The sequence below is a fragment of the Sinocyclocheilus anshuiensis genome, unplaced genomic scaffold (genome assembly GCF_001515605.1).
Source record: "Sinocyclocheilus anshuiensis isolate Anshui unplaced genomic scaffold, SAMN03320099.WGS_v1.1 scaffold1297, whole genome shotgun sequence".
NCBI classification, from domain to species: domain Eukaryota; kingdom Metazoa; phylum Chordata; class Actinopteri; order Cypriniformes; family Cyprinidae; genus Sinocyclocheilus; species Sinocyclocheilus anshuiensis.
This window is the reverse complement of record NW_015548271.1, coordinates 108,641-134,501: the sequence shown is the minus strand read 5'-3', so window position 1 is coordinate 134,501 and position 25,861 is coordinate 108,641. Positions and strand designations below refer to the sequence as shown.

Sequence of the window (25,861 nt, the reverse complement as noted above, 5' to 3'; positions counted from 1 at the left end):
CAGCGTCCATAAACAGAACACACATGTTGCCTGTGGTGTGTGTGTGTGCGCGTGTGTGTGTGTGTGATCAGCTGACGTCATTGTTTCCCGGTGACCTCTGTGCTCCGGATCGGGTCGATGACTTCACCTGCTGCACACACGCGATGCTCTGAAAGGTGAAGTGTGTCATATTTTGGATGCTAAAGCACTTTCTCATATTCCACCTTAATGTTCGAAGTCAAACAGAAGTCCATCATTGCTAGATTGACTTCCTGATGAGTACATATCCACTAATATAGTTTGTTTTATGAATTATTACTCAGTGATTTAACCAGTTATTTTTATGTTTCAGCTGTCTGATAGCTTATTTACAGAACGGATTGGATTGTTTTATTTAATAACTACAGCAATAAAAACATGTATAATAATTATAATATATCACTTTTATTACATTTTATAATAAATTGTATTATTATTATTTAATGTACAATTTTATAATGTAATATTTGTAATATATTATTTTATGAAACATTATTTAATTAAATTGTTATAATAAATTATTATTTTATAATGTAAAATTACTGTATAATGTAATTAAATTATTATTATTATTATTTTACAGTGTTAAACTATTTAATTACATTTTATTATTTATTAATTATTACTATTTTTATTACTATTTTATAATGTACAATTTTATAATGTAACTTTTATAATAAATTATTATTGTTGTTGTTATACAAGGTAAATAAACATTAAATAAATTATTACTATTTCTTTGTTGTTTGATAATTGTTTTATAATGTAAAATTATTTTAACATTTATTTAAATAAAAAATATTTTTACATGTGAAACTTATTTTTTTTTATAATAAATTATTATTTATAATGTTTTATATTAGTATTTAAATGATTATTATAATTGTTGTTATTTATGTTTTTAAATAATTATAATATAAACTTAAATTAACTTAATTTCAATAATAAATGATTATTATTAAAATGTATATTATAATATAAACGTAAGTTATTTTTGTAATTTAATTGTGTTAATAAATTATTATTAATATTATTTGTATACTATTTTATTTTAATATAAACTTATTTTTTTCTATAACTTAATTATTTATCACTATTATTATTATCATCATCATCATTTTTGTTGTATTTCTGTTGTTGTTATGTGTCATTCTTAAATAATTCCATTATTTTTCCCCAAAGATCTGCTGAAGTAGAAAAGCATGTTGTTTGGAAACACTCATCATTTTTTTCAGAAATGAGGCGGGTCAGAGTTCAGTCCTCTGCTTTCAGTCCATGAGCTCATGTGTGTCTGTGAGAAACTGGTGAAGATGGCTGTTTTCTTCGTCACGCTCCAACCTTACCTCAAACACGAGCCACTTCAAGAATGATAATGACAGAAACATTCGTCTCTGCTGTACGTATGTCTGCTGCTGCTGCTGCAGTCGTCCAGGCGTTTCTCCTTCGTTAGCCGTGGCTGTGCGTCTGATTGGCCGTGGGCTCGATATCCCAGCATGCACCTGTGTCCCACGCTGCACATCTGCGTGCCGTTCCTGTGAGGACACGTCTGTCCGGGATCTGGATATGAATGCAGAATGAATAACTGATTTGTTAAATCAAATGAAAAATTGTGTTTTTGATTGGTCCAGACGCTACAAATCTTTCACAGATGCTGCAGATCCTGTTGCATAAGAAACTTCCTGTCGACGTCTGTAAACTCCTCACTGCACTTTAGAGAAAATATAGTTTAACATGTAAGTTATTCCTGTGATGCACTGCTGTATTTTCAGCATCATTACTCCAGTCTTCAGTGTCACATGATCTTCAGAAATCATAATAATATGCTGATTTGCTGCTCAGGACACATACTATTCAGGTTAGATCTGTTTGAAGCGGCTCAGATTCCTTTCGGGTTCCTTCTCACGTCACGCAAGAGCCTGGAAACATATATTAGGGCCCTATAAATATATTTTATTTTTTACAAATAACTTTTTTTTTCAGTTTTCTGCATTCCGCTTTTTTTCCACTTTAATATTTCTGGATTATAATAATGCTTAAATTAAATTTCAGTAATTGAAAAGATCATTTATAAAAAGTTTAACAAAAATTAAATTTTAAGACCCTGTGAAATACATTTTATCCAAAAAAAAATTCCATTTAAGTTTTTTTGGATTACATTTTAGTTCGATTTTAATAATCAAAAAGCATGTCTAATCAATTGAAGTCCTATTTTTTTTAAATAATTTATAAAAACATTCTACAATAATAGAACCCTATGAAATACATTTTATTGTTTCCCAAATTCAGTTTTTTCCATTTAAATATTTCTTGATTCAGTTTTTTTCCTTTTTTTTTTTAATTCTGTTTTGATGGTAAATTGAATGTTAGTAATCAAAAAAGCATGTCTAATTAATTGAAAAAACTTATGCAATTAAACAACAATTTATTAAAAGCATAACAAAAATTAAATGTTTAGGGCCCTAGAAATTATTTTTTCCCCTCCCAAATTCCGTTTTCATTTTTCTGGATTTTATTTTAATGGTGAAATTAACTTTTAAACTAAATTATTTAAATCATGGAAATTATACAATTTAGCAACAATATATTAAAAGTTTAACAAAAATATAATAATTTTTATAAATATTTTTCGCAAATACCATGTTTTCCATTTTTAATTCTTCTGGGTTCTGTTTTTCCCCAATTTTTATTCAGTTTTAATGATTACATAAAATATAAGTAATCCAAAACCACGTCTAATTAATTGAAATAATGAAACGTATACAATTTAACAACAATTTATTAAGCATTTAACAAAAAGTAAAAATTAGTTTACCTCATTTTCTCATCAGATTTATCATTAGGAGTTTATCCAGAATGCTTAAAGTTTACACTATATTTTTAATATGATTTATGGAATTGTGAGAATGATAGTAAATATCATTTAATCAAATTATATATATATGTCGAATGCACTGTAAGTCGCTTTGGATAAAGCGTCTGCTAAATGCATAAATTATTATTATTAATTAAATGATTAATTATTATTATTATTATAGTCTGACTTTCATGATGTAAATGATTTCAGTGCTTCAGATACAAGATATACAAACCGTCTACATAAAAAAAAAAAAACATTGGTTGTGTCTTATAACGACTTTTTACATTTTATCGTCATATTTGTGGTCAGAATTAAAGTGTGTCTTTATGTCATGAAAAATTGATTATTCCTCACATTACACAACCAAACACTTGTTTCGGACATGTTTTGCATCAATTACCACTTAAATCTTTGCTTAAACCACAATATTGAACTTAAAGCTGCAGTAGATCCAAAAACATGAATTTTATGATTATGTATTAACCAGAATGTCATTCTTTTCTTTTTTTCCTGGAGGACGCAAAATAGGTTTTGAAGGATCTTCATGCAGCAAATGTTCACCTAAAAGCCTCCATTTTTGCTCCACATAGAGTAAGTCCATGTTGTTTGTTCGGCACGAGGCGCTGTTTTTAGGTTGAACATGATGTGCGTGTTAACATGATTCTGAGATCATCAGAATAACAAACGGGAAGGAAGCTGCTCTCCAGCCGAGCGCCGGTTGTCGTGGCAACAGGCCCGTGTTGTTGTTTTGTGAATATTGTTTTGATTGCGTCTGTTTGTCCTTGTTTTTGTTTAAAGCTCTGCTAGAGACTCGCCATTCATTCCTTTGTGATTCTGTTGCTGTTTGTTTGTTTTGTTCGCATCACGTCATCATGCGACGTTTTATAATATCGGGATGTCATCGCTCACATATTTAACGGATGAGATGAGTTTGCTTTCATCATCAGATTTGGAGAAATTGAGCATTCCGTCACGTTCTCTCCAATGGATGTGAATGGGTGCCGTCAGAAAGAGAGTCCAAACAGCTGATAAAAACGTCACATTTAGGGCTGGGTGAAATAAATCGATAATGATTCCTCGATAAACAATAACAACAGTTCGATAAATGTTGGAAATCTGGGTATTCGTGTCGAATTTTATTATATTATTAAAGGTCCCATATTGTCAAAACTGAAAAACTCCAGAAAGGTGTAAAATATGGGACCTTTAATGTAGACATGTATTAAATGTATTGAAGGAGGAGTAATGGAATATAATTACAGTATTTTTGCTATAGCGTTTATGCATTTATACTATTTAGACTACTGTTTTTCATACAAATACCTCGCCATATTATATTTTTACCATGGTATTGAGGTGCTATATGTGTGGTTTTAACTGTGATTATCATGATCTAAATGTATGCTACTATGGAAGTAGCATAGGTTAAAAAACACCTCAAACAGTCAGAATAATTACATTTCACCATATTAAAATGAGATTGCTACAGTTTTTACAGATCTATATTACTGATTTTGATAATGAACATAAATCTGCATCCTAACTCAAGCTACTATCAAATGTGTATTTCTAAGAGACAAAAAATGTTATATTATTAATATTATCAGGCAACACAAACCTGTTTCTTGATTTGAAACAATATCACTCATTACTAGAACGTGCAGAACTAAGAAATTATTTTTTTCTATTAAGATAGAATTCAGAAACGAAGTGTTTGTCATGTTCTGACCATAAAGAATAGTTCTTTAGAGCTTTCACATTGGAGCAAAAATCTGCCTTTAAACTTGAAAGAAATAAAACTTTTACATTTATCGTGATAATTATTGATATCGACTGATATGAAAAAAAATATTGTGATAATTTTTTGGCCATATTGCTCAGCCCTAATCACAATAATCCACAAGTAACCCACTCCAGTCCATCAGTTAACATCTGGAGAAGACAAAAGCTGAAACAAATCCAGCATTAAGACGTTTTTAACTAAAACATGAGTCAATAATCCATAATAATGCTTCCTCCAGTGAAAAAGTGCATCTGCTGTTGTCTCTCACATCACAATCCAGCCACATATTTGTTTAGAGCTGTTTAAACGCTGCTTGATCTGTGCAGATTTCTCTCCTGATTCAGCCCAGAACACTTTTTCACTGGAGGAAGCGTTATTATGGATTATGGACTCATATTTTAGATAAAAAAGGTCTTTTTCAGCTTCTGTCTTCTCCAGATGTTAACTGATGGACTGGAGTGCTGTGGATTACTTGTGGATTATTGTGATGTTTTTATCAGACTCTCATTCTGACGGCACCCATTCACTGCAGAGCATCCATTGCTGAGCAAGTGATGCAATGCTAGATTTCTCCGAATCTGATGAAGAAACAAACTTATCTACATCTTGGATTGTCTGAGGATGAGCACATTTTCAGCAAATTTATTGCAATTATTGCTTTAAGGATTTTGGTTTCGCAAAACCCGAGTAAGTTTCAGGTTCACGCTTGAGTTTTCTGGCTGTTTGTTGTAGTTCTCCATGAGAGAGCGCCGCTCCTGAACTCTTCAGACAGAGAGAGAGATGGGAAAGGCCTCAGGAGTCCCGCTGTGTTTGTTTGTGTAAGACGATGATGAAGGAACGAGAATCCAGATCCTTCATTCCTTCAGCTGCGGTGAACCTTTAACAGAGACACTGAGTGGCAGTGAGATACTTTTACAGTTTAGGAGCAATTTATAGTGTTTTATTTGTTTCAAATTTATTCATTATTAATGTCTTATCTTCATTTCAAAATCTAATTACACAGCTTCACTTTTTTTAAGATATACTTTTATGAATTTTTGCATTTTTAGTGTTCGTTTAGCATTACTATTTATTATAATTAATGTGTTATTTTGATCAATTGTGTTTCTTATTTGCATCATATGTGCAGTAACCGTTAAATTGTGGACATGGTGAATTTATTTATTTATTTATTTGATCTATTATTTGAGTGTGTATGTGTGTGTGTGCGTGAGCGTGTGTGTGTGTGCGTGAGCGTGTGTGTGTGTGTGTGTGAGAGAGTGTGCGTGAGTGTGTGTGAGTGTGTGTGCGTGAGTGTGTGCGTGAGTGTGTGCGTGCATGAGTGTGTGCGTGAGTGTGTGTGTGTGTGTGTGTGTGTGTGTGTGTGTGTGTGTGTGTGTGAGTGTGAGTATGTGTGTGTGTGAACATCAGGAGAAAGTCAGTCGAGCTGTTCTGAGATCAGCAGGAGTGAGAATGTGATCAGCACATGCTCCTGATGAAGGAAACTCAGTCTGTGTGTTATTATCTGAAGAATATCGACTATCTGAGGAATGTGATGCAATCCAGATGTGTGAGTGTGTGTGTGTGTTTCTCTGTGTGTGGCATTGTGTTTGTGTGTATCATTAATCCCAGTTGTGTTGTAAATAATGTTCAAAACTAATCATTGAGTGGTTAATCTTTGTAGTAGGGATTTTGTCATATTTATGTATAATTTATTATTGTTATTATTATTATTATTATTATAAGTATTTTTGGAAAAGGCTTGCTTCCATTTATAAATAAATGAATAAATAAATATTAATAAGTTTTTTAGCAGGTTATATGTTCTATATGCAAATTTGCCATTATCACAAAAAAAATAAGTAAAGGAACTTTTATTGGTTATTTAATAGAACACCCTAGCAACCACATAGCTACCACCTATGACACTCTAAGATCACAGCGTTGAGTTTTTTTGTGTCAGAGCGTTCTGTATATGAATATTATATTGACAGATGAGTTTGATCCGAGTCGTGAGGTTGTTCCAGTGTCTCTCTCTTTCGCTCAGTGAAGACACCCTTCAGGGAACGCCAGGAATGCTGGGAATGACAGCATGACAGAGTCCATGTCCACTGAGATGCCATCAGAGACTCAGTGTGCCTTCAGAGCAAATAAACTATCATCCCATCAGCACGTCCACAGGAGGAAAGAGTCTGTGCTCGCTGGAGATTTACAATAGGAATTTAAATAATAATCATAATAATAATGTATTAAATTATAACTGTTTTTTTTTTTTTTACTTAAAACAGTGAAATGATAATAATAAAATATTAGTTTAAAATAATGTCATTGCTTTTTGTTTTTAATTAATTTATATTATTATTAAAAATATTAATATATTTGATTATTATTTAAATTAACGTTAAATTAAAACAGTGACATTGCTTCTTTTTTAAATGAAAAATGTATTAATTAAAAAACAACATTGACATTAAATTGAAACAATGGCATTGCTTGAAGCTGTTTTTAAATACTGTTTGCTTTAATGTTTTAAAAATGTTAAAACAATATAAGTTAAAACAATGGCATTGCTTCATGTTTTTTTTATTCTTTATTTGCTGTGATTCATTCATTTAAAAAAATATATTAACATTCATGTTTTTTTTATTCTTTATTTGCTGTGATTCATTCATTGAAAAAAATATATTAACATTAAAACAATGGCATTGCTTTTTATTTAAACAGTAAAAAAAAAAATAATAATTGTTCAATAAAAAAAATGGAATTGCTTCAAGTTTTTTTTTTAAATACTGTATTTGCTATTATTTATTTATTTCATTTACATTATACATTATTTTATCCAAATGACTTACAAATGAGGACAATAGAAGCTATCAAAATCAACAAAAGAGCAATGATAAGTCTCAGTTAGCTTTTTATTAAAAAAGTAAAACATTTATATTAACATAAACCAATGGCATTGCTTTGAGTTGTTTTAAATACTGTATTAGCTACAATCAATTTAAAAACATATTAAATTAAAACACTAATAAAAGTGTTTCTGCATGATACTCTGATCTCTAGATGTGGGCTTCTTCTCTTCTTCAGTGAAAGTCAGTGTGATTAAATAGTTCAGTCGTCCGATCTGCACGATGTGCGCTGTCAGTCGCGTCTGGAGCACAAGCGCTCGAGTTTAACTCTCAGGGTTAGTAGTTTAGTTTGTTGACGTTTCTGTCTGTAGGTCTGAGTAATATGCCTGCTTGATTTAATTGTTTACAGCCACACGCACGTTCTCTGGTGTCTCGTCATCTGTTTTCCTCTCTGTTCGTTCCACATCGCCGGTGCGGGGGAAAGGTGAGGTGTGTCTGTGAACGGGGCATTAGGCCAGAGATGCCAGCGCTTTTCCCATCAGGCTCTGGAGTCAGAGTTTCCATTACAGAGTCCGTCTGGATCTGTCGGCTACAGGAAGAGGCCCTGATCACAGAGGAGCATCTCCTGACAGAGACGGGCCTCCTGTAGTCTGTGCTTGGAGACGTTTATGGAGCTGGGCCTCCTAATGGAGCTAGACTTCACTGAAATGGGCCCCCTGTGGAGCCGGGCCTCCTGATGGAGCTGAGCCTTCGGACAGAGCTGGGCCTACTGATGGAACTGAGCCTCCTGATAGAGTTGGGTTTCCAGATGTAGCCGAGCCTCCTAATGGAGCTAGACCTGACAGAGACGGGCCTCCTGTAGTCTGTGCTTGGAGACGTTTATGGAGCTGGGACTCCTAATGGAGCTAGACCTCACTGAAATGGGCCTCCTGATGGAGCTGAGCCTTCTGACAGAGCTGGGCCTCCTAATGGAGCTAGACCTCACTGAAATGGGCCTCCTGATGGAACTGAGCCTTCTGACAGAGCTGGGCCTACTGATGGAGCTGGGCCTCCTGATAGAGTTGGGTTTCCAGATGTAGCCGAGCCTCCTGATGGAGTTAGACCTGACAGAGACGGGCCTCCTGTAGTCTGTGCTTGGAGACGTTTATGGAGCTGGGCCTCCTATTGGAGCTAGACCTCACTGAAATGGGCCTCCTGATGGAGCTGAGCCTTCTGACAGAGCTGGGCCTACTGATGGAGATAAGCCTTCTGACAGAGCTGGGCCTCCTAATGGAGCTAGACCTCACTGAAATGGGCCTCCTGATGGAGCTGAGCCTTCTGACAGAGCTGGGCCTACTGATGGAGATAAGCCTTCTGACAGAGCTGGGCCTCCTAATGGAGCTAGACCTCACTGAAATGGGCCTCCTGATGGAGCTGAGCCTTCTGACAGAGCTGGGCCTACTGATGGAGCTGAGCCTCCTGATAGAGTTGGGTTTCCAGATGTAGCCGAGCCTCCTGATGGAGCTAGACCTGACGGAAATGGGGCTCCTGATGGAGTTGGGCTAAACTGGCGGAGTTGGGCCTCCTGATGGAGCTGAGCCTCCTGACAAAATTGGGCCTTCTACTGTAGCCGAGTCTCCTGATAGAGTTGGGCCTTCTGATGGAGCTGTGCTTCCAGATGTAGCTGATCTTCCTGTGGAGCCGGGCATCCTGACAAAGTTGGGCCTCCTGATGGAGCTGGGTCTCCTGACGGAGCTTGGCCTCCTGATGGAGCTGGGCCTCCTAACGAAGTTGGGCCTCTTGATGGAGCTGGGCCTCTTGATGGAGCTGAGCCTCCTGACGGAGCTGGGCCTCCTGACAGAGTTGGAGCTGTTTATAGAGCTGGGCCTCCTGATGGAGCTAGGTAACTGGTTGGCGATTGAGACCTTTGTTGTGGAGTCTAGGTCTAGGTAGCTAGCTGAAACCTAATAAGTTGTCTTTTTATATTTTATTTTATTTTAGTTGGTGAAATTTATTTCAAGTGACAATGTTTTTTTCTTCTTTTTTTAATTTTAGTCAATGATCATCTCAAGCTTAAAACTAAAAAGGCAGATTTATATTTTCATGTATAAAGACACGATTTATACAGTTGAAAAGTAATATGTTCAAAATATTATTTTTCTCCACTATAGTATACTCTACTGCTAGATGTATTATTTATTTAAATATTTTTCATTATTTATTTATTTTAATAATTATTATTTATTGCAGTGTTATTTTAATATTGAGATACCATTGTAGATTTAATATATATATATTTTTTTTTATATATATATATATATATACTGTATATTGTGTTTCATTTTAAGTTTAGTTAAGGCTTTAGAAATTTAGTTTTTATCATATTTTAAATCATGTATATTAGATTTATGTCTACATAGTTTTTATTACTTTTATTTTAGGTTTGCTTATTTTATTACATCATTAAAGTAAATTAAAATGATAAATGTTGCCTTGGCAGCTGAAATAAGATTTTTTTTTTTTAATTTTACTTCAGCTAACAATGTATTTCAAGTAGCGAATTTTTTTTAATTTTTTTATTTTTATTTTACTTCAGCTAACAATGTATTTCAAGTAGCGAATTTTTTTTAATTTTTTTTTTTAATGGTTTTATGGAAATGATTTATTCACTTAAGCCTTATTTTTTGTGGATTTTTTACCCTGTTTTTCTATAAACTTTTCCACAGACCAGTTTGAAAAGCCTAGTGTATAAAATACACAAATTTATTTTACACTGAAAAATGTAAAATTTTGTCATCTGTTACTGACCTTCGTGTCCAAACCTCTCTGACTTTCTTTGTTCTGTGAAACACTAAAGCAGAAGTATTTTGGTTCAGTTGCATCAGATATCATTCATTTTTACATTGCGGCTCAGTGTTGGTGAGTGTTTTCTCTTCAAAGCCATGTTTACTCTCCTTTGGACCCTGACTGAGTCATGTGACTTGCTGAATCTTTTGATAAAGGAGCTTGGTTAAGCAGAAGGGAGTGTGTCTGATCCCTTTGATGCTGCTGGAATCAAACTCTGTTCATGTTGACTCTGTCTTATCAGGAATTCACCTCTCATTCCTCAAGAGCTGCTCACAGAGAGATGGAAACCTGAACCAAACACACACACGCATTCATTCTGCTGTCTTAATGGGCGTGTATTAACTAGATGTGTGTGTATTGTGAGGTGAATGTGTGAGTGTGTGTTTGCTGGTGTTGTGATGGTCTTCACTACGCAGTTTGAAAGGACTTCTTGGTGGTTTTGTGTTGCTATGCTGTTTCTAGGGTGTTCTGTTCTGGGGTGCGTTTCCCAAAAGCATCGTTAGCCAGCTATGGTCGCAAGTTCTGTCGTTACCCGAAACCATAGTTACTATAGTTTATAGCAACTAGCATGCATTCTATCTAAATATATATACATTTGAATCTATATATTTTAACGCTGTTATATATATATATATATATATATATACAGTATATATATATATATATAAAAAAATATATATATATTAAATCTACAATGGTATCTCAATATTAAAATAACACTGCAATAAATAATAATTATTAAAATAAATAAATAATGAAAAATATTTAAATAAATAATACATCTAGCAGTAGAGTATACTATAGTGGAGAAAAATAATATTTTGAACATATTACTTTTCAACTGTATAAATCGTGTCTTTATACATGAAAATATAAATCTGCCTTTTTAGTTTTAAGCTTGAGATGATCATTGACTAAAATTAAAAAAAGAAGAAAAAAACATTGTCACTTGAAATAAATTTCACCAACTAAAATAAAATAAAATATAAAAAGACAACTTATTAGGTTTCAGCTAGCTACCTAGACCTAGACTCCACAACAAAGGTCTCAATCGCCAACCAGTTACCTAGCTCCATCAGGAGGCCCAGCTCTATAAACAGCTCCAACTCTGTCAGGAGGCCCAGCTCCGTCAGGAGGCTCAGCTCCATCAAGAGGCCCAGCTCCATCAAGAGGCCCAACTTCGTTAGGAGGCCCAGCTCCATCAGGAGGCCAAGCTCCGTCAGGAGACCCAGCTCCATCAGGAGGCCCAACTTTGTCAGGATGCCCGGCTCCACAGGAAGATCAGCTACATCTGGAAGCACAGCTCCATCAGAAGGCCCAACTCTATCAGGAGACTCGGCTACAGTAGAAGGCCCAATTTTGTCAGGAGGCTCAGCTCCATCAGGAGGCCCAACTCCGCCAGTTTAGCCCAACTCCATCAGGAGCCCCATTTCCGTCAGGTCTAGCTCCATCAGGAGGCTCGGCTACATCTGGAAACCCAACTCTATCAGGAGGCTCAGCTCCATCAGTAGGCCCAGCTCTGTCAGAAGGCTCAGCTCCATCAGGAGGCCCATTTCAGTGAGGTCTAGCTCCATTAGGAGGCCCAGCTCTGTCAGAAGGCTTATCTCCATCAGTAGGCCCAGCTCTGTCAGAAGGCTCAGCTCCATCAGGAGGCCCATTTCAGTGAGGTCTAGCTCCATTAGGAGGCCCAGCTCTGTCAGAAGGCTTATCTCCATCAGTAGGCCCAGCTCTGTCAGAAGGCTCAGCTCCATCAGGAGGCCCATTTCAGTGAGGTCTAGCTCCAATAGGAGGCCCAGCTCCATAAACGTCTCCAAGCACAGACTACAGGAGGCCCGTCTCTGTCAGGTCTAACTCCATCAGGAGGCTCGGCTACATCTGGAAACCCAACTCTATCAGGAGGCCCAGCTCCATCAGTAGGCCCAGCTCTGTCAGAAGGCTCAGTTCCATCAGGAGGCCCATTTCAGTGAGGTCTAGCTCCATTAGGAGGCCCAGCTCTGTCAGAAGGCTCAGCTCCATCAGGAGGCCCATTTCAGTGAGGTCTAGCTCCATTAGGAGTCCCAGCTCCATAAACGTCTCCAAGCACAGACTACAGGAGGCCCGTCTCTGTCAGGTCTAGCTCCATTAGGAGGCTCGGCTACATCTGGAAACCCAACTCTATCAGGAGGCTCAGTTCCATCAGTAGGCCCAGCTCTGTCCGAAGGCTCAGCTCCATCAGGAGGCCCGGCTCCACAGGGGGCCCATTTCAGTGAAGTCTAGCTCCATTAGGAGGCCCAGCTCCATAAACGTCTCCAAGCACAGACTACAGGAGGCCCGTCTCTGTCAGGTCTAACTCCATCAGGAGGCTCGGCTACATCTGGAAACCCAACTCTATCAGGAGGCTCAGTTCCATCAGTAGGCCCAGCTCTGTCCGAAGGCTCAGCTCCATCAGGAGGCCCGGCTCCACAGGGGGCCCATTTCAGTGAAGTCTAGCTCCATTAGGAGGCCCAGCTCCATAAACGTCTCCAAGCACAGACTACAGGAGGCCCGTCTCTGTCAGGTCTAGCTCCATTAGGAGGCTCGGCTACATCTGGAAACCCAACTCTATCAGGAGGCTCAGTTCCATCAGTAGGCCCAGCTCTGTCCGAAGGCTCAGCTCCATCAGGAGGCCCGGCTCCACAGGGGGCCCATTTCAGTGAAGTCTAGCTCCATTTATATAAAATATGTTTGAATAAATATTATACATTACGGAAACAAGTATATAAAAAAATATAAAATAAAAAAATCTGATCATAGAATGAAAAAAATAATAAAATGAAAAAAGAATTAAATAATCTAGAATACTATAGAATAATAGACAAAATATGTAAATAATATATTTAAAAAAAATATATAAAAAAATTGTAAAGAATTCACAACAAAAGATAAAGTCAAAAAATAAAATAAATTAAATGTATATTATTATGAACCCCGGAGTATGATGTAAAAGGAACCCGTGATGAATCAAACATGAAATAAAGCAAAATGACAGAGAACAAAAAATAGTAAATTAGTCATCAGGTGCCATGTTCAACCCAGCACCATCTCAGATCAATTCATTAGCAGAATAATTAATTAATTAATTAATTAATAATTAGCCCTATATCGTTGAACTAATGTGATTCAAACTACGCAGATGCGACCGTGTTCGGGAAACAGTCATGACTTGGTAGTTCATTTCCACAATAATGTATCGTACTGTGGAGGTTCATCAGCGAGTGACGATGTTATACGGGAAACACAGCCCTGATTGGTGGTTAAAAAGTTGCAGTTCCTCTGTCTCTCCTTCTGCGCGCACACGCATACACACACGCATACACGCATACATACACACACACACACACACACACACACGCATGCACACACACACGCACACACACACACACATACACATACACATACACACACACACTCACACACAGCAGCTGAATGTTGTCCAGTCCTCTCCTCCTTTAGACACTTCAAGATTAGAAGAGAAACTCATTTGAAATTAGTTTGAAGATTAATGTTTCTTCTGAAGAGATTAAATATGATTCACAGCTTGTTTTACCAGCACTGCTGTGAAATGGCATGAAAAAATACGCCTCTACAGAAGTGAACTGCTGTAATTACTGTTCATGTGTATTAATTACTCCGATAAATTACACAGAAGAGTGTCTCCTCAAACTACAGTAAATCCTGTAGTGAACTGCATGTGATGTGATTTATTATGGCTCCTGTGCGTTTGTGTGATTCTGTCAGGTCACACACACATACAGACACACACACACACACACACACTCTCTCTCTCACACACACATACAGACACACACACACACACGTGGAAGTAAGGTTAGCTGCAGCAAGGGGCTATATTATTTTTGTTCGATATTTTCCTAATGACAATTTTATGATCGGTTTATAAAGGCTACTACGAGCACCTTTCCCCATTTTTATCACAGAATAAGGCAGGAAATATATTTTATAGTTTCTATAGGCTACTAAATGATATGTCAATCAGTACTGCATTATTCATAAAGTTTATTTATTACCTGGAAATAGTTTGAAAAACACACATAAATCGTATATTTTCGCAATCGTGTGTTTATTGTTTTCACATTTTTTCTGCTTTTTATTCAGCTCAGCTACAGCGATAGCCGGATGCTTATGTCATAAGTTATTACTTCTATGAGTCTGTTTTGGACTTTCTGCACGAGAGCGCCCTCCGGCGTCGAGGATGAATTAAACACACACTGCATCCAGATATTCACTTCTCCTCATTTTAGATACCTAATAAATTCAGAACAGGATTAGAATATAATTCTATTTTAAATAAGACAGAAATATATTTTTTTTTCTACTACAACAACAACGGTAGTGTTTACAACAGCAAAACCACCATACCCTGTAAACTCAATAATAATAATAGGCTATAATTCCGTTTCTAATTCTAAGAGTGATTAAGAGGTGCAAAGAAACATTTCTTTTAACTTTTAAACTTAAAATGGTCTTTTCTGTTCTGTGTTTCTTTTTCAAAACTGCGTCACGGCATTTGCTGCTGTATCAATACAGAAGCATCCGTTTCGATACGTGTATCAGCAAAGAGCACAGCCCTATTAAAAGCCATGTTCCATGTGCCCCTTTTATACTTTGAGCACCTGCCCCTCCAAAGGTCTCTGCACGGCCCTGCACACACACACTCTCTCACACATACATGGGTGGTCCTGTTTACCTGCACAGGTGAGAGATGAGCTTCACAGTCTCGCTCGTAAGCCAGCTGACACTGAGAGCTGTAGTTTCCCATAATCCCCCTCTCAGCGCAGGTCTGGTGCCTTCCCATGTGAGACTGAACTTCATGTGTGCATTTACTTTTAAAGACGGTTCACCTGAAAATGAAGGTTCTGTCATCATTTACTCGCCTTCATGTCAAGCTGTTTTGAAAAGTCTCATTGTTTTGTTGTCTATACAAAGTCAATGGGGTACAAAAAATAAATTACATAAAAATACTATATATATTTTAATTATATAGAACTTATATATTAATATGTATATGTATACATACTATTGAATATACTTAAAAATATACATATTTTTTTGTATGCTTCCTATATGAAATATACAGTATTTATACTTTATTCAGTATAAAATTATAATTATTTCCCTCAACTTTTTTTCAGAAAAAAATGTGTGTTTGAGCTTGTTACAGTGCATTTCGGGATTGTTTTATTGGTAATAAATCGGTTTTTGTATATACATTTATGTCAAGTCTGCCATCTTGAGATATATTTATTTATTTGTTTAAATTTATTAAAATTTTATTATATTACTAATACAGTTTTTTTAAATAGTATTTTTAAAAGTCGTATCTCTTTATTTTATTTATTTTATAAAATGTTAGTTAAACGTTTAGTAATTTTTTTATGTGGTTTTATTTATTGTTTGTAATATCTGTTTTAATTATTACTTATTTTTTAATTGGCATTTTATCTCTATATATAAGATTATTTTATAGTTCATAATTTTTTTTTAAATATGTATATAATATATATTATGTATAATAATAAAAATATAAAATAATAAATACATATAAAATAAAAGATTTATAAAAATCATTTGAAAAATAATAAAATATATCTTTTATTTTTACATTTCTGTAAAGTCTGCAATCTTGATAAAAGTTTGTGCTTATTGCAGTGAATTGTGGGATTAATTTATTTTGAGATTATAATGAATGAACAAACATTTCTCTTCTTCTCATGTTCTGTGAAAGAAAGAAAGTCATGCAGGTTTGGAGCAACATGAGGCCGAGTAAATGATGAGAAAATTGACATTTTTCATGTTTTTCTGACCTTTAACCCTAAATCCAAACCTTGAAACTTTCCGTCCATCAACCGCAGGAGCGCCTTGCATTTATTTATCAGAGCTGTGTGTGTGTGTGTGTTTAAAGCGCTTCATTTCCTCCGTCTGCGTCAGTGAGATGAAGAGGTGTGATAGATTGAGACGTGGCGCTCCTGGAGCAGCTGTGTGTTTGTTGAGTCTCCATTCCTGCGGATCTGGATGAATATTTACAGCCAGTCGCGTCCAGAGCGCAGCACGGGTTTTGTTCGTCTCCGGGGTTTTGGAGGTGTCTGGGAAGAATGTTTGGTTTTCCCGCTGTTTGTGTTGGCTTCAGATGTGTGTGTTTCTCCAGACTCTCGTAATCTCTCCGGCCAATCACAACGAGCCCTCGTGTTTTTCTGCGGGTTATAAATCCACGATCGGATACATTTCTCTCATTCCATCGTTTATTGGTTGACACGTTAATTCTGGGAAACGGAATGTTTAATGCCTCGTTTCGGAACGCTGTGTGCTGGTTTCCATGGTAACGGCGGCCTTTCTCTGGAGTTTATTGTTTGGAATCTGCTGACTTGAATTTGAATTTATGTTCCGAGCTAATTTGGCGGGAAAACCACATAAAGCCTATTGTTTCATATTTCTAAGTCCTCTAAATGTGTCACACGCAAATCTACCACAAGCCTTCTGTCGTCAGATTGATAGTTTGGAGTAAAAATTGTACAAGCGTCCAGCTTCAGCTGGAGCTTCTCGTGTCAAATCTTGACTGGGTTTTATCAAGTAAAGGTCAGAATAACTGCAGTAATATCTCCAGATGAACACTTACTGGATTGAAGCAGCTCAGCTTTACTTGATTCTCCATCAATCATGTTTTAGAGTCTCAAATCTGATCCTCAGGATCTTTTGAGGAGTGTTTGTTTCCAGAAGCTTTACTTTCACTGTTCCTCAGCGGAGGAATGATCTTCACGACAGTATTATTTTGTATGTCAGGCTTTACTAGGGGTGTGAATCGGCACTGGTGTCACGATTCAATTCGATAACGATTATCATGTCAACGATTCGATTCAATTCGATATCACGATGCATCACAATTATATCAAATTTATTTTGTGCATTTTTATTAAATTATATAAGCAGGCTATTCTTTAAAATAATTGTTAATTAATTAATTAATAGATTAATTAATATATAATTAATTATTGTTAAGAATTAAAAGTAAATATAGCTTCAAAACATACAAGCAAATATAAAGTAATAAAGGGGGAAAAAGACGAGTACAAGTGATAAACAAAAAGCACTTTCAGTATCTGAGAGTGTTTTAAGTATCCGAAAGTTTACAGATAATCATAATTATGTTTTTTTCTTTTTTAATCAGCAATCAAGCGTAGTGTTAGTTCTGGCAGGTCACGTTAGTCAAGCTCGCATCAGCTGACTCTCAGCTGATCCCCATCAACCTATGGGAATACGACACCTATCTAAGCATTCATATATAAGGTCCCTCAGTATTATCAGCAGTTTTCGCATTGCTCAATAGTTAATTACCCTCCTCCATCCCCAGCTCCTCCTCTGTCAGTCGGGATTCAGCCTTCTGATTCTCCTTTGAACCAGACTAATTCTAAAATGTGTACATAAAATGATTGAACTTTAACAATACCTGCAATACATTTATGTTAGTTCTGTTCTGTTTACCCTGGGGGGTTATTGCTGCTCTCCCTGCTCTCATCCATGCTAGGCTGCATGGAGGTGCAGGGAGTTCTTGCCCAGAAAGGAACCATACCGCCAATCCAAACTGTATGCTAATTGTCAGTCATCTTTGACGATAGTGGTCCTGACAGAATTATTGCCGTTTGATTATTACCGATGAGTTCATAGACAGTGGCAGCTTTAATAGACTGCATTCACACTAATGCACAGATCTATTTCCACATATCAGATGTTTTGTCCTGTTCTGAAAACATAATTGACTGTGTTTACATCAATTTCGTATCATAAAAGTAGATAAAAGCGCATTTAACCGATCGAGCTTCAGGACAAACAAACACAAAGCGCACGTGAAAGTCTGTCAGTGCGTGAGTTTTGTGCATCTAATACGTATTGCATTCCAAACGGCAGAAATGAAAGCGTATCGAAAGTAAAACACTGAAATAACAGCGAGTGGAGGCACTGTCAAACAATGCGCACGTGTCTCACAGCGCATATTCCATGCAATGAAGCCCGCCGAGTTTTTGTCTCTAGCGCGCACACATACCATATGCGGGAAAAAGCCAAGCTCCGATTTAAAATTAGAGAGTGCATTTTTAATACTCGCACGACGAGCGCGTATGCGAATGACGTCATAGACTATAATCGATTATGGTCTATTACTGCATCGATGCAACGATTCATTTCGACACCCCTAGGCTTTACAGGGTTAAATGTGGTCAAATGCGTCGGTGAAAAACCCTGAAAGGATTGTCATATTAACCAAAATATGCATACATGAAATTCTCCAAGTGACTGATTTAAAAAAAGTTCAATTAGCTGAATTAACACTCAGTTCATTCCAGTGGAGTTTAAGGCTAGCATGCTGTTAATCTAACAACGTTTGTACTCGAATGTGCACAGAAATAGAAATTACATAGTAATTTTGGCTTTTTATTCATTTTTATTTCAGTTTTAGTTATTGTAGTACATCAGTTTAAACTGATAAAGCTGAAATATTTTGTTTTATTTTTTTAAGCTGATTTCAGTTAACATTTGTTATTTCCAGTACCAGCAATCTTTTGTATGACTGGAGTCTGGCATCTCTGCAGGTTTTAGTTAGTTGAGGAATGGCTGCAGCTGGGCAGATCTCCAGGATCTGGTGATAGACGAGCTTTCACGCTTCACGTGTTCCTTCAGTCTTCCGTCTCTCTGTGTTCGGGACTGATTGCGGTAAACGAGCGCAGATAGTGACTGTGAGCGTAATGAAGTCATTCCTCTGAGCTGTGGAAGTGGAACAGTCACAGCCTAATAATTCAATAGTGTGTTCAGTATTAGAATTCTTCAACAAATATATTGTACTAATTTTGACATTTAGGCACTTTAGAAAATGTTTTAATACACAGTCAAAAGGTTTTGACCAGTAAGATTTTTTATTATTTTAATTTGATTAAAAAATATATATAATATAGTCTCTTTATATTATTCAAGAGATGTGCAGAATTCAGGACAATTTCAACATTTTGGCGTTCTGTCCAGTTTACCAACCTGTAGAGGTCTCTGATGCAGTCGTAGAGGACCCATCTGTCATCGTGGAAGCCAGGCTGCACCATAACAACATTGTTCACCTGCTCCAGCCTAGAACATCAAGGCAGACTCTCTTGTCTATTCAAAGAGCCCAAAACATGGAATACTGGTCCAATCCAAAACTGCCCTGCGTGGACCACTCTGTATCACACACCATTTATAGCAATGCCACCATCAGCGAGGAGATCCTCACTTTCTGTGTAAAAGCACGTCTACAGGTTCTTCCTACAACTAAAATGTCATCAGTTTTCGTCGACTAAAACTAGACGAAAATAGTCATGGATAATTCTGACTAAAATAAGACTAAAATGCTCAGACTTTTAGTTGACTGAAACTTGACTAGACTAAAAAGAGTATGAACGTGACTAAAACTAATAAAAACTAAAATGACATTTTCACACCAAGACTAGACTAAAACTAAAATTAAAACAGGCCGCCAAAAACAACACTAGTCAGTAGCCCACATCATGAACAGTTGTTCATCATTTAAAGGAGTATATACTGCCAGACATGACAGACTTGTGGACCTCATTGCTGCTCAGATTCCCCGTGTGGCTGATGAGCAGATCTTTAAACACTACTGTACAGTCTGAATGGTTCAACTCACCTGCAAATACTTTTCTAGGAATTGCTAATACACCAGATATCGTTAACATCTCTCAGAATGGCAAAACAGTTACACTATTTGAGGTGTCATGTGCATTTGACTTGTTTATGGAGGACTCTTACTGCTCTAAGACTTTAAAATATCAGTCATTGATATCTACCATTGAGAACCTTGGGTACAAATGCCAGCTTATTGTGCTGGTGTTTGGTAGTCTAGGTCATGTACACAGGCTGGTGATCCGTGGACTTTGCATTGGGGGGCTTTATCTAACAGATAAATCTGTTTTTATCTATCTTTATCTCACTCACTCACACACACTCACTTTCTCACTCACTCACTCACTCACTCACTCACTCACTCACTCACTCACTCACTCACTCACTCACTCACTCACACACTCACTCACTCACTCACTCACTCACTCACTCACTCACTCACTCACTCACTCACTCACTCACTCACTCACTCACTCACTCACTCACTCACTCACTCACTCACTCACACACACACACACTCTGTGTCTGTCTGTGTGTGTGTATGTGTATGTGTATGTGTATGTGTATGTGTATGTGTATGTGTCTGTGTCTGTGTCTGTGTGAGTGTGTGTACTTTTTTTGAGCATTCAGTTTTTGGTCTGAATTTGATTTTATTTCATTTTTTTAATGGCTGTTGGGCAAAAGGGTTTCCTTTGTTCAGGACACAACATTTATTATTTAATTGTAATTGATTCGTTTACATCCTCAGCTGCTCTTGTGAACATATTGTTTATATTCTTTCTTACTATAAATTATTATATTTTTATTTTATTCTTTTTGGCTATTGACCTTTTGGTCTGAATTTTTCATCTTTTCTGATTATTTTCTATGTATATTTTTTTATATTTTGTTGTTTTATTATTTATAGTATAATAAATTATTTTCGTTTTGGTCTAAATTGTTTATTTTATTTCTGGTGGGAAAATGGTTTCCCCACCCTGATCAGGATGCATCATTTATTGTTTAGTTGTGATTGAGTCATTCAGGTCCTCAATGTCCGCTCAAGCATCAGGATGGTTTTTCTGACACGGATCTCAGTGACTCGGCAGGAGCGCTGGATGTCTCTGTGGACTCTAATCTCATCTCTGGGTACAGTAGGCCATTTATTCCTCACTGTACACCGGACACTTTATCCGCTGAGAGCCGCTCTGCGTGGCATTAGAGGCCGTTTGTGCTCATGCGCAGTGGAATGGCAGGAATGCGTCCCTCGTCCCGCAGGAGTCGCTGGATAATGACCAGCGCTGATGCATGCAGGTGGAATCCAGGGACTGCCGGAGCATGTCGGGACAAAATGAGACACAGAGAGAGTCAATGAAGGACAGAGAGGAGGGTGAGCTCCACACCGAGTGTGGATAAAAAACCCATGAGTCACAATTCCTGAGATTGAAATACCAGGATTAAATTAAAGGGATCATTGGAACAGTCCAGGTAGTGGCAGATGCTTTAACATTCAAATTGTAATGTTTGCACACGGAAACAGCGTTGTTATTTGTGTTGTTTGTTTTTGTTTAACAGTGGCATTCTTTTAGATTATTATTGTATATATACATACGTAAATAGAGCGAGAGAGAGCACATTTTAGTTTACCTTGTTTTATGTAGACTATTTTACTCTGTTTTCTGATTTTGAAAAACTCGTTTTTTGGTTCCACAAATCTTAATGTGTTCTTTAAAACTAAAATGTTAGTTTTCAATAAGACTATTTTTGTAAAATAAATAAATAAATAAAAATCTTTAATCAAAACCGACGTTTAAATCTTTTACTAGAAACCCCCCACCCCCCCCCGACATTTTAATCTCTAATAGAACAAAACTGACCACCATTTAAATCGGTTACTTGAACGATACCAACCAACGTTAAATCTGTTAACAGAGCGAAACCGACCGACGTTTAAATATGTTACTAAAACAAAACCGACCAATATTTAAATCTGTTAACAGAACAAAACCGACCGATGTTTAAAGGGGTCATCGGATGCCCATTTTCCACAGTTTGATATGATTCTTTAGGGTCTTAATGAAAAGTATATAACATACTTTGGTTAAAATTTCTCAATGTTAGTGTAAAAAACCCTTTTTACCGTCAAAATCAGCTTTGTTTTCAGCAAGCCATTCTAGTTCATGTTGCTTTAAATGCTAATGAGCTCTGCTGACCCCGCCCCTCTCTTCCGTGGGTGACGAGCCGTTCTCATGATACTGTTTACTTTAGCCACAGAACTTGCTAACTAGCACGTTATTAGGAAAGGCGATTTGCACAGATTCATAAAAAACCCTTATACTCACTTCTACTGTTGATGAAGCTGGATCATGAATGATTCGCACGAACATAGACGCATTTAGGCAGATCGGGGATCGGCGCATTCCCTTCAAAAATGAATGTAACATTAATCCTCTGCATCTTCAGCGGCTCAGATGTCGGGAGTAAATGACGACTGCTGCATTCATTATCGTTTAACATTTAAAACTGATAACAGAACGAAACCAACTGACGTTTAAATCTCTAATTGGACGAAACTGACCGACGTTTAAATCTGTTAACAGAACAAAACCAACTGGCGTTTAAATCTCTAATTGAACAAAACTGACCGACATTTAAATCTGTTAACAGAACAAAACTAACTGACGTTTAAATTTATTTTTATTATTACTGAATTGTTTTTATATTTTTTGATATTCCTGTTTTTTTTTATCTTCATCTTCTGGTCTCACACACACACACACACACACACACACACACATATATATATATAGGAATAAAAACATACAAAATTAATAAAAAATAATATAATGATATTTTTGTTTAGTTTATAAATATAAATAAATTATATTTATGAATAAAAAGAGTTTAATCACAAAACTAATCACTAGACTTTTGTAGTTATTAAAAAGCTGAGAGACATTTGTGTTAGACCAAAACATACTTATAAATATTCTTCTAGTAATGCCAATAAAAAAAAATAGTTTTACATCGGCGCTCTTGTTTGTCTGTGTTTGTTGAGCTGCTCTTGTGTGTTTTTGTGTCTTCACTTATTTAAGTGAGGTTAAGGGGGGGGGTTGTGGTTGCCGTGGCGACATACCTGGATGACCTCATGCTTGGCGACAGCAGAGTCCGCGGTGACCTCATCGCCAGATATCGCCGTGGAAACACTGATTCATGCTGCGAAAAACCAGACCCCCGAGAGCCGCTAAAGCAGCTGTAAACCTCACACACGCACCTCACTGTCCGCTCCTCACTTCCTCTAAATCTTTCTCCTCATAAACCTTTTACATGTTTCCTTCAGCATGACATCACCCTCGGCCCCTGCTGATGATGTCATCCGCGGCTCCTGGCAGCGTCCGAGATTCGCTTTTTCCCTGCAGGCCAACATTCGCCTCCTGGACCAGATTAACAGGAGTGCTTTTACTTTTATGAGGGCAGAGTTCAGTTTGATTTCTTACACCACTGATGTTGCAATAGTCACTTTTTTGGACGGTTAGTCAGTGAATTCTCAGGGAAGCGACTCGTGTTGTCATTGGGATGTGACAGAAAGTGGGGTGTACTGTGTAATTAGTTCATTTCCATCAGTTTGACTGATTGTGAACGTGATTGGCTGGCGTTATTAGATTGACGGGCTAATCAGCCAATCACAGCACACTGGAGGCATGGCCCGGCCCTCACGAGTGTTTTTATTGATCCCTCAGAAACTGTTTCACCTGGAAAAATAAGTGCTTTAAACACTGTTTATTTTCGTATTGTGATATATCTTTTGTTTTATTTAATTATATTCCTGTCCGAATTGTTTTGATGATGCACATCTTTGGAAAATTGATGCTTTTTTATGTGATACTAAGAAAAAATAACTAAGAAAAAATGATCAGAACAAACAAAAACAGGGAGATTTTTGGCCCTCACATGCTAAATATCTAGAACATTTTTTGTTACTTTCAATGCCATTTTTCCATTAAAATTTTTTTTAATTTCTGGATTTTTTTTTTTTTTTCTTTTTTTTTTTTTTTATACTATTGTTTTACATTTTTTATATTCTTATTTTTAAATATTCAGCTTTGATAGTTATTTATTTCTTTCTTTGTTTTTTTGCATATTTATTTTTGTATGTTTATTATTGTTGTTTATCTTTAATTTGTTTGTGTGTGTGTGTGTGTGTGTGTGTGTGTGTGTGTTTGTGTGCCATTACAATGCCCATAAAATGAACTACAACCCCATCGAGCAAATTTGGGATGAGTTGGAAAATAAACTGGACAGTACTTTGGCTTGAGTTGCAGAAGGCATGGGATAACTTTAGTGTTGAAGTTCTCAGGAAATATATTGACACTATGCATAATGCCAGAGAGATGTGTCGCTGTATAATTGCTGCAAAAGGGGGACATACCAAATATTAAAGTTAAAAGTGGATAAAAACAGTATGATTCACTTCATCTGATATTTGTTGTGCTCAGAGCAACCATCTGCATGTTTCATGAACATTATGAAATGAAATCATGTTTTGGAGGCAAAAAAGGTCAGTATTTTCAGACCTGTCAAGTGTTCTAATAATTTTGGCCACTACTGTGTGTGTGTGTATATATATATATATATATATAATATATATACAGTATATAAGCATAAGAAATACTTTTTGCCTGATCTCATGTAACATTGAAACCTTGAAGTGATGATTATTGTCTTTTTCCTTTTTCATCTCCTTGTTGAAAAGCGTCAATAAAAAGAGTTAAATTAATTAAAAGCCTTTTGTAGTTGTTAAAGAAAGAGAGACTGTTATAGTATATGTTATAGCCTTTACTAGGGTATTTTGTGTGGGTTTTATGCAGTGTTTTTTGTATGTTTCTGCAAAATGAATAAATGTAAATGTTTTTCTGTTTCAGACGGAGGCCGTGAAAGCTGCGTTGACGGAGCTTGGGCTTAATATAGTGGAGATGACCGATGAATCAGCCACGCTGGACGGAGGAGACGTCCTGTTCACAGGTTCACAATTGAGCTTATAATACCTTTATTGAACAGAGACCGCCCTGTGGGTCAGCATCAGCCAATCAAATCCCTGTGTGTTCAGACAAACAGACACACAGATGCTTTGCATTTATTTCTATTTCAATGCCATGTTATGCATACAAATTTAAGCAGCAGGATGGTTTTTGTGAAAAGTTGAAACGATGTTTTCCAGCATAAGAGCATCTTGAGCATTGATTGCTTATATTTGATTAGTCACCTAGAAACAGAGCAGAATATACAGTATTATACAGTATAGTCTCCGACTATTTGACCCCACTGACCAAAGATGCATGAATCTGTGATGTTTATTTTTACATTTTTAACTCTTTCCCTGCCAGCGTTAAAAAAAAAAAAGTTACCAGCCACTGCCAGCATTTTTAATCATTTTTACAAAAATGTCATGGCCCCCAGAATATTTTGTTTTATGAATATCTGAAAATGCAATATGTCAAAAGAAAGATCAGGGCCTCTGCTTTTAAACAGCTTCGTGCATTCTTTTTTTAACAACACTTGAATGTGGGCAAGTTTCATAAAATAAACGCAACATTTTGATCAAAAAGCTGAGACTACACTGCTGTTCAGAAGTTTGGGATCAGTAGATTTTTAATGTTTTTTAAAGACGTTTTTTATGCTCATCAAGGCTGTATCTATTTGATCAAATATACAGAAAACACTGTAAATTTTGTGGAATATTATTACAATTTAAAATATCAGTTTTCTGTATACTTTCAAATATAATTTTTTCCACTGTCATTCAAAACATAGATGAAGTAGACATCACTTCCTAATGGCCGGAAAAGAGTTCACTATGAAAAAACACTCTTTCCT

General features: G+C 36.4%; 1 protein-coding gene across 1 annotated transcript in view; it reads left to right on the top strand.

The window, feature by feature from the left end:
• The window catches only part of LOC107655743 (N(G),N(G)-dimethylarginine dimethylaminohydrolase 1-like), a 58,364-nt gene that overhangs the window by 22,903 nt on the left and 9,600 nt on the right, over positions 1-25,861 (top strand). Inside the window, exon 2 of the mRNA XM_016443316.1 lies at positions 24,910-25,009. Coding sequence (XP_016298802.1) covers positions 24,910-25,009 — 100 coding nt within the window. The remainder of the gene's footprint in view (positions 1-24,909; positions 25,010-25,861) is intronic.